This window comes from Panicum virgatum, chromosome 1N, assembly GCF_016808335.1.
Source record: "Panicum virgatum strain AP13 chromosome 1N, P.virgatum_v5, whole genome shotgun sequence".
Classification (NCBI taxonomy): domain Eukaryota; kingdom Viridiplantae; phylum Streptophyta; class Magnoliopsida; order Poales; family Poaceae; genus Panicum; species Panicum virgatum.
Genome location: NC_053145.1, coordinates 21,200,155 through 21,210,302, shown reverse-complemented (window position 1 = coordinate 21,210,302; position 10,148 = coordinate 21,200,155). Strand labels below are relative to the sequence as shown.

Sequence of the window (10,148 nt, the reverse complement as noted above, 5' to 3'; positions counted from 1 at the left end):
AACTAAAGAATATAATCCTATTCTAATTTACAACAAACAAATTCAACTTAATAATTTACTTAAAAAATAAAAAAATACCTTAAGCTGCCGGGGAGGCGCCACCACGGCGGCGGGGAGGCAGCTGCCGGCGCCGAATGGCGCGCCCTCGTGCGCCGGGCGGCGTGGAGGCGCGGAGGCCGCGGGCCTCGGCCACCGGGTGGCGCGGAGCGGCCGCACTCGGCGCGGGCGGCGGGGAGGCGGCGAGGAGGAGTGCCGGTAGCAACGGGGGGCGCGGGGAGGCGGCGAGACGCGGCGGGGATCCGCACGGGATGCGCGGGGAGGCAGCGGCATGCAGGAGGCCGGCGGCGGGCGGTGGCAGTGTGGAGGAGGGCGGCGGCGGCGCGCGCGGGGAAGAAAGGCAAGTGCGTAGAGTGGAGTGCGGGTGCGCGTCAATTATTAGACTCCTGATGCGTTCTTTGCCGAGTGCCGGATCGGCTTTGCCGAGTGCCACCCGATCTGGCACTCGGCAGTGCCAGATCGGCAGGCACTCGGCAAAGTAGGGGTTCGCCGAGTGCCCTGCACTCGGCAAACATATTTTTTTACATTTCACTTCTTACTTGCAAAAACGAAAATAAATAAGATACGAATTCAAAAAAAAACATTATTTCATACATAATTATTTCAAACTCAAATTAAAACAATTTGTATTTCATGTTTCATGATTTTATGCAAGAAAACCTATTATTTCATGTGTTTCTAATGTCAAATTTAATTTATATCAACAAATTTGTTTTGATGAGGTATGTAATAAAATTTTATTGACTATCAACTAAATAATTTGCCAAAATAATGCAATAATTTATGGTTCATAATTTCATGCAAAAAAAACCCTATTATTTCATGCGTTTAACGATTAAGTTGAAACTAAATATATTGATTTTCAATATATAGATAACAAAATAAAAAATTAACCAAATTTTCACAGGACACATATTTTGTTGTTATTTCTCTATATAAAAAGTTTCACATTGAAAATCCAATGCGACTTTCATTTCAACCAGAAATTCAACCGGATACTACGCATCTCTCTGAAACTTCTTCGGAGATCCTCTAGATTGTAAGCGGCGTACGTTGTCACGTGTTCGAAATGCTGTCAATTTTTTTCCACTCTATCCTCGCATGAAACCAAGAGATTTGCACAAGTCCCATGATTTTTAGACATTGTATGCTATTTTTGGTTTTTTCTGAACGTCCGTGCACACGCTTGTGATCAAATTTCGTGATAAAGATGCTTCAACTTTTAAGTTCTTTCGCGCATACGGCATCAGTTTTGATTCGAGTACATAAATAACACATTTCCATTCATTGATTTCGAAATTTCGACCCACTTCTAATTTTAAATTAACTTCGACCGATTATTCCCCGCAAACAAAAAAATTAACAAAATATAGTAAAACAATCAATAAAAGTATTTTATGTTACTAGGGATTAAAGTCTCAAATTTAAGTACAGAATAAAAAAATTTGAAAGCAAAAAAAATTGAAACCTGTTTGCCGAGAGCCAGAGGCTAGGCACTCAGCGAGAGATACTTTACCAAGTGCCAACTGGCGGCACTCGGCAAACTTTGATCTTTGTCGAGTGCGAGCTGGCGGCACTCGGCAAAGGCTAAACGCCGTCAGCCACCCTAACGGCCGGCACACGGCGGGCGCGCGTGCTGGGTCTCTTTGCCGAGGGCCAGCGCTCCGCAAACTTTAGACATGCCGTGTGGCAAAGGTTTGCCGAGTGTTATGACTCTGGCACTCGGCAAAGCGCCTCTTTGCCGAGTGCCCGTGGTTTGGCACTCGGCAAACCCTGCGACACTCCGTAATTTTGCGTTTTCCGGTAGTAGTTGACTACATTTGTTCCCGTGCCTCCCACTGGAATTCGAAGGGTTGCTATACTTTGTCGTGCTAGAACTAGAACCAGCATGTACCGCTTATTTTATTTTTTCTTAAAAAAGTGGATGCTAGCAGTGTGGCGGCACAGTATGCGAGGCAGGCTGCACGCTCGTCTGATTACCGCTGGCGGAAGCCCAGGGGCCGGACGGCCGCCTCGTCCTCGGAACCACAAGATCGGAGACGACGCGCCGCGTGAAGTATCCTAGGAAGTCGATCCGGCCGCCGACGCATTACTTACTGCCGCAGCAACCCCTGCGAGCGTGCACATCCATGGCCAAGAACCTCGCGCGGGGTAGCTGAAGGCACATCATGTGGAATGGAAGCGCATCATCGAGGGGTGGCAGCTCCCCGGCCGCTCCGGAAGATGAGCTCGTCAGGCGCATCTTCTCCTGGTCCCTCCAAGACATCATCAATCAGGACCTCTTCACAGACCAGGTCCCTCCCGTTTCCATGGACCTCTTGTCTTGCATCTGCACCGTTACCTGCTACTCAGCTAGCTAGCTAGTTGTTGTTCTTGTTGATGATGATCTCTTTGATTTTGCTTCTGGACATGTAGCGCTAGCTGGTGGCTGCTCATTCTCTCCGAACTTTTCCCTCGTGTGCCCTCTCGCTGCAGGTGAAGGCGATCCCTGACAGGTTCTCGGGGCTGATGGACTACCTGGCCGCGTTCAGGTTGCCGCTGCTGGAGGAGATGCGGGCGGAGATGAGCGCCAACCTTGCGGACTCGCTCTCGTCCAGCAGCCACTTCCCGGTCGCCAAAATCCAGGCGCTGCCGGACCGGAAGGACGAGTCCGGCGTGCAAACCTCCCCGTCAAGGTACCGCCTCATCGTTGCTCGCGGCCGCCGTGGCGCTCGCAACTTCCCGTGCCCCGGCGACGTCGTCCTGCTCTCCGACGCAACATCCCTGTGCCGGCGGCCGGCCGATCTCATGCGCGACGGCCGCGCGTGCTGCCTCGCGCACGTAGAGTACGTCGAGGACAGCGCGCTGACCTTTGGGATGGTAGCGTCCGAGAGAATCGATCAAGCCACGAGGTGCTACGCTTTCGGTGTCAGCTTGATCGGCTTGATACCATACTCTCGCATCTGGCGGTGCCTCGACTACGCGGCCACCGTCGAGAGGAATCCTGCCCTCGTCAGGGAGGTCGCCGGCGACGGCGACGGCGCCGACACGCATGACATGGTGAATGCTCTGCACGCTTGCGTTTTTATATTTCTCTTACATGAGCTGAGATTCTGCCCTCACCTATTCGTCCATCGTGCTTCCAAATCTCCATTGGCAGAGCACGTCGTTGCTGGGTTCCCCGCCTCGCCGAGAGGCCACCGCCGTTGGCGCCGACGCGCTGGTGGCCAGGTTATCACCGTTCAGGCTCAACGGCGCACAGGCTGACGCTGTACTGAGCTGCATCTTGGCGACGGGGCGCGACGGCGGGGAGAGCAAATTCAGCCTCATATGGGGTCCGCCAGGTACAGGCAAGACCAAGATCATCAGCGTGCTACTGCTGCTGGTGAGCCAGACCAGAGGCTGCCGTGTCCTGACGTGCGCGCCCACAAACACCGCCATCAGCCAGGTCGCGTCCCGCCTCCTCGAGCTGAGGAAGCATCACCCTTCCGCCACCGGCGACGGAGCAGGGTGCCTCGGTGATCTGCTTCTGTTTGGCAACAGGCAGCGCATGGCAATTGCCATTGGGAGCCATCTTGACGAAATCTTTTTGGACACTCGTGTCAATAGGCTGAGGGCTTGCTTATCCCCGGCTACGGGCTGGAGGCAGTGCCTTCGTTCAGTTGAGGCGTCTCTAGGAGGACAGAGGTGGCGGTGCCATGAAAATTGGATGAGAAACCTAGTGTATTCTGGCAGGTCAAGTTTCCATCACATCTTCCAGAAGGTGAGCAGCTGCTTCAGAACGATCACGTCTCACGTCCCCAGAGCAGTCATTCTGGAGGAGAACTACAACAATATGTTGGCCCTGCTCGACAAGCTCCAAGGCTTCAGCAGGTTGCTTGATCAAATGAATGCAAGGAATAAGATAGGAGTAGCGGGAAATCAGAATCAGATTCAAAATCTTTGGAGGCACAAGGAGGGCATCCTATTCCTGACGAGAGCTCTGAACCGAGGTCTCAAGCTTCCACTGACACGTTCCGTGGCAGAGATAAAGAATTTCTGCCTTGACAGCGCCGCCTTGGTTTTCTGCACTGTGTCAGGATCGGCGAAGCTGCGAGGTCAGAGAATGGATTTGCTTCTCATCGATGAGGCTGCGCAGCTGAAGGAATGTGAGTCCCTGATCCCGTTGCAGCTCCATGGGCTAAAGCATGCTGTTCTTATCGGAGATGAGTGCCAACTGCCAGCAACTGTGAAAAGCAAGGTACATTTTTCTTCTCTAGTGCTGTAGGTACTGGATCATTCTTTTTCCACCCCATGAACTTTGCACATATATAGCAGGATATGCGTCTGGACAATGCAAATTAATCTTGAGATATCTTATTTTTATTGCAGGTTGCAGCGAGGGCATTGCTGGGCAGGAGCCTGTTCGAGAGGCTAAGTTTGCTGGGGCACAAGAAGCACCTTCTGAATATCCAGTACAGGATGCATCCTTCCATAAGTATCTTCCCAAACACAAGCTTCTACAGCAACAAAATCCTGGATGGCTCCAATGTCACGCAGGACAGCCATGAGCGCACTTACCTGGAGGGTGCAATGTTTGGGCCATACTCATTCATCAACATTGACGGAAGGGAAGATCCTGGCCAGAGCAAGCGAAAAATGGCTGAACTTGGGGTCATCATGGAAATACTGCATAGACTGAAAGAAGGTTTTCCCCCTTTTTTGAATTTTTTTTTACGTTTTTTTTAGTATCATGTACATTGGGAGCTTTTGATGATCTAGTATCGTGTGTTTTGCCATTTTCTTGCCATATGTACCAGCTTGCGCAGACAGGAAGCAAGGGGTTTCTGTCGGCATCATATGCCCGTACGCCGCTCAGGTGGAGGCGATTCAGCGTGCCATAGGGAACCTGAACGCGATGCATCCGCTGGCTCTGCGCGTCAACTCCGTCGACGGTTTTCAGGGCAGCGAGGAGGACATCATCATCCTTTCAACCGTAAGGTCCAACGGCAAAGCATCCATCGGCTTCCTCTCCGACCGGCGGCGTGCCAACGTCGCGTTGACAAGAGCGAGGTTTGTAGCTATAGCTACCATGGCTCTCCGATCAATCTCACGTACACCACCCTGAAAATACTAGCACAAAAGAGAATTGCTCGGTGAAATTAACCATCTCTTTCGGCTGCAGGCACTGCCTCTGGGTCCTGGGTAACGCGGCGACGTTGCGTGGGGGCGGCTCTATCTGGACGGAGCTGATCCAGGACGCCGAGGACCGCCGGTGCTTCTTCGACTGGAGCGACGGCATGGTGGTCGTCTCTTCCCATGCCACTCTTCCTCCTCCATCAGTTGCCCTGGTGATCGGATGCGAAGAAGAAGATGATCGTGCAGCAGCTGTGGGCTTTGGGGCACAGCTATGGCGAAGCGTGACATGGATCATGAAGATGGCGGCAGGGGCCTTCCGCAAGATGCGGAGGTCGCTTTGGCGTTAGACGCGGATTGTGTCATCTTAGATGCTTTTTTTTTTTTTGCTTTACGGCGTTGTGGGTTCAGAGAGTTTTGTGGTGCCCACTGCCCAGGGAGGGAGCGATTAATGATGCAACAACGAAGCTGCCAGTCCGAGGACAGACCTATGGTAGAAACAAACAATATTTGTGTACGCCAGTATCTCGCAAACTGAGGATATTTACGCTTAGCTGGCAACTTATTAGATCATTTTAGTAATTCTTTTTCTTCTTTTAGCTTCTATAGTTGCTCTATGCAGTAGATTGGGTTTTAACAAACATCTACGCTTCATGTACTCCAACTAGAAAGACACAATTCCTTAACTGGTTTAGAGACATACAAATGCCTCCTGAAATTCTATGGCTGATTGTAGGGGACTTTAATCTGATCAGATTACCAGAAGATAGAAATCGCCCAGGAGGTGATGTTAACGAAATGCTGCACTTCAATGAAGCTATTAGCGCACTTGGCTTGATAGATCTGATCCTAAAGGGAAGAAGATTTACTTGGTCAAACAAACAAAACCCCCCGCTGTTGGAGAGACTTGACTGGTTCTTTACCTCGAATTCCTGGACCTCTCTCTTTCCAGATTCCTCAGTGTCAACACTCAACATGGAAACCTCAGATCATGTTCCCTGTCTAGTATCAATTGGCACAAACATTCCTAAAAGTGCGATCTTCAGATTTGAGAATTATTTAATGGAGCATGAAAATTTCATGACTGTGGTTCAGCATGGTTGGTCTATTCCTGTTTATCATACAGATGTGGCAAAGAAGATCACTGCCAAATTTAAAAATCTGAGAAGAGTCATTAAGGCATGGCAGTCACATCTTTCCAGCTTGAAGGACAATATCTCCAATGTCAAGATCACTCTAGAATTGCTATGTATGATAGAGGAATTCAGAGATCTCACCCTACTAGAATGGAACTTCAAAAGTTTACTTGAGGACAAATTACTCTCTTTACTCAAGCAGCACAGAATTTACTGGAAACAAAGATGCACCATTAAGTGGGTCAAAGAAGGTGATGCTGGTACCAAATTTTTCCATGTAAATGCAACTATTAAGCATAGAAAGGATCTGATCACCTACTTAGAAGATTCAGAAGGAACTTTACACTCAGCTCATCATATGAAGGCTAAATTATTATGGGAGGCTTACAAAGATAGATTGGGAAAATCAGACTACAGTGCTATGTCACTGGACCTGAATACACTGCTCCACTCAAATTTTGATTTGAGTTGTCTTGATGAACCTTTCACCACAGATGAAATTGATGCTGTGATCCAGAATCTACCCAATGATAAGTCACCAGGTCCTGATGGTTTTAACACAGATTTTGTGAAGAAACGTTGGCCTATCATCAAATAAGACATATATGACCTCTGCTATGGATTCTATAGTGGAGACATCTGCCTACAAAGTATCAATGGATCTTACATCACACTTATTCCCAAATCTGAGAATGCAATAAGAGCATCAGAATTCAGGCCTATCTCTCTCCTAAATACATCAATGAAAATTATTACAAAGCTGCTCGCCAACAGACTGCAAAAAGTGATTCAGTCTATCATTCATAAAATCAGTATGGGTTTATTCAGAATAGGACAATACAGGATTGTCTGGCGTGGGCTCTAGAGTATATTCATGCTTGTCATCATTCAAGAAAAGAAATTATCATCCTCAAGCTAGACTTCGAAAAGGCATTTGATAAGGTGCAACACCAAGCCATGCTCTCTATAATGGAAGCAAAAGGATTTGGTCCAAAATGGCTGCAATGGATGACTCAAATTTTCAATTCAGGCACTTCATCTGTCTTACTGAATGGGGTCCCAGGGAAAACCAATCACTGTAGATGAGGAGTCAGACAAGGTGATCCCCTTTCACCACTCCTCTTTGTCCTCACTGCTGACCTTTTACAATCGATAATTAACAATGCAAAGGCGTCTGGTCATCTTCACCTGCCCATCCCTCTTCTACACACCCAAGACTTCCCCATCCTACAATATGCGGATGACACACTGATTATCACGGAGGCATGTCCAAATCAGCTGAGCTACCTCAAAGATCTCCTTTTACCCTTTTCAACCTCTACAGGACTCAAAGTAAACTTCTCGAAGTCTATGTTGGTTCCAATTAATTTATCTGATGATCAGGCCATTTCACTAGCAACATCTTTTGGCTGTGAACTAGGTAAACTCCCATTCACCTACCTGGGACTGCCAATGGGTTTAACAAAGCCAAAAGTTGTGTATTTTCTTCCACTTGTTCATAAATGTGAAAGAAGACTTACATGCACTTCATCCTTACTCTCTCAAGCTGGACGTCTGGAAGTCACCAACTCCATCTTTACAGCCATGCCTATGTTCTTTATGTACACTTTCAAGCTTCATAAAACAGTGATAAAGCAGGTGGACAAATACAGGAAGCATTGTCTTTGGAGAGGATCAGATATTAATGCAAAACAGCCACCAAAAGCTGCCTGGGAAATGGTCTGCTTTCCCAAGAAGGAAGGAGGTCTTGGTGTTTTAAATCTGAGAACCCAAAATGATGCACTCTTGCTTAAACATCTGCATAAATTTTTTAACAGATGTGATATCCCTTGGGTCAATCTGGTTTGGGAACTTTATTACAGCAATGGATCCTTGCCTAGTACAAGGAAAAAAGGCTCATTCTGGTGGAGCGATATTTTAAAGCTGCTAGACTCATATAAGGGCATGGCAATGGTTACTATAAGAGATGGAGTCAGCTGTCTTTTTTGGGATGATATGTGGTTACATCGTATCCCTAGACAGGCCTTTCCTGAACTGTTTTCCTTTGCAAGAAATCCTTACATTTCAGTTTCATCAGTTTTAGATGCTGGTGGACCAGCATCCCTTTTTCACTTGCCAATCTCACAGGAAGCATTTCAGCAGCTGCATCAACTAGCTGAAGATTTAAATGGTTTACAGGAAACTAATGACAAGGACATCGGAACATACATATGGGGCTCACCTTTTTTTCTCTTCCTCCAAGGCATACAGACAACTCACTGGTCATAGAATTATTCACAATTCATTCCAATGGCTTTGGAAGACATCATGCCAGAATAAACACAAGGTGTTCTTCTGGCTCCTCTTAAAGGACAGACTAAGTACAAGAGAATTATTAAAAAGAAGAAATATGGAATTGCCAAATTACTCGTGTGTTTGCTGTACACACCAGATCGAGGAGTCCACCACCCACCTCTTCATTCACTGTGATTTTTCTCAGGATTGCTAGACAAAGCTTGGTCTTATGGTTAATCAGGTTGATCCCTTCACAACATTAGACCATTTCAGAATTCAGTTGAATGTTCCCTTCTTCATGGAAATAATCATTGTAATGAGCTGGTGTATTTGGATGCAACGAAATGACTTCATCTTCAGGGGAATTCAACCCTCCCAAGTTTCATGCTGGCAGCATTTTAAGAAGGAACTTGCTCTAGTTATCCTGAACTCCAATGTCCCAATCGCTAGAAGCACTTGTGTAATCTTTTTTTATTTTCTTTGTTTCTTTCTTTGTTTCCTGAACTCCACCAGGCAAACTCCAATGTCCCAATGGCTAGAAGCACTTGTGTAATCTTTTTTATTTTCTTTGTTTCTTTCTTTGTTTCCTGAACTCTCTGTACAGTTCTCAACTCTTGTTGTTCTTTTTAATATATAACCAATAAGGGAATACCCCTCCTGTTTCATCAAAAAAAAAAACATGCTAGCGCCTAGACGTTCAATAAGATCAATTTTTTTACATCAGGGAAGCTTTTGACAACCTGAACCACACGATCTCTAGCTAGCGAGCATGCTCTGCGCAGCTCTTGACAAACTGAACCACACGATCTGATAGCGAGCATGTTCTACGCATGTGTGCTATGTAAGGATGGCAATGGTTCTATTTTGGATTGGATATCCACAAGTTTCCGGTTCGGGGATGATTTTCCACCCACAGTTTTCAGGTTCGGGGTCTCGAAACCTATCGGGTTTAGTTTCGAGTTTGATTTTCACCAATGGGTACCCAATAAATAATCATCATTTGGAATTAAAAGTTTATATGTTATACCAAATAATAATTTTGTTTACTTAGACTATTTAATTTATTCTAAATTAACTTAGGAAATTATTTATTATTTATTGCCACTTGTTTATACATGTGAATGTTATATATTTTATGTATATGTTTGTAGGAAGTACTTATTGTTTTTACTGTGTTGCCATATAAAACGGGTTTCGATTTTGAGGATGAATTTTTACCTGAATTGGTGTTCAGGACGGATTCAAATTTTAAGTTCGATTTTTTATTTTAGATGCCAGACACTACATCTGATCCGAACCCACCCTGTTGCCATACTTAGTGCTACTGATAGATGTAGATGTGCTGTTCGGCAAGGTAGAGGATCGCTAGCCTACAGGGTGCATGTGGGGTCAAGCACGGGGTGGGTCCACCTGAATTCAGTGGTATTATTTTGCATTAGAACTAGATGTATATAGTTTATATGATGCATACAAATAAAAAAACAAATCTGAGTCACAATAGGCCTTCCGCCGGTCGGCCCACCTTTCTATTCCCAAATGGGCCAAGGTCTAATCTCACCTAGCACCCCTGCGCCTGGAGGCCGTATA

The 10,148-nt window shown here is 46.5% G+C and overlaps 1 protein-coding gene across 1 annotated transcript; it reads left to right on the top strand.

Annotated features, from left to right (window-relative positions):
• Positions 1 to 2,225: 2,225 nt before the first annotated feature.
• LOC120653423 (helicase sen1-like) lies at positions 2,226 to 5,501 on the top strand. The gene is made up of 6 exons (XM_039931173.1): positions 2,226 to 2,351; positions 2,533 to 3,096; positions 3,197 to 4,276; positions 4,408 to 4,723; positions 4,836 to 5,088; positions 5,201 to 5,501. Exons 1-6 carry the CDS (start codon positions 2,226 to 2,228, stop codon positions 5,499 to 5,501), a joined length of 2,640 nt encoding a protein of 879 aa, XP_039787107.1.
• Positions 5,502 to 10,148: the final 4,647 nt, after the last annotated feature.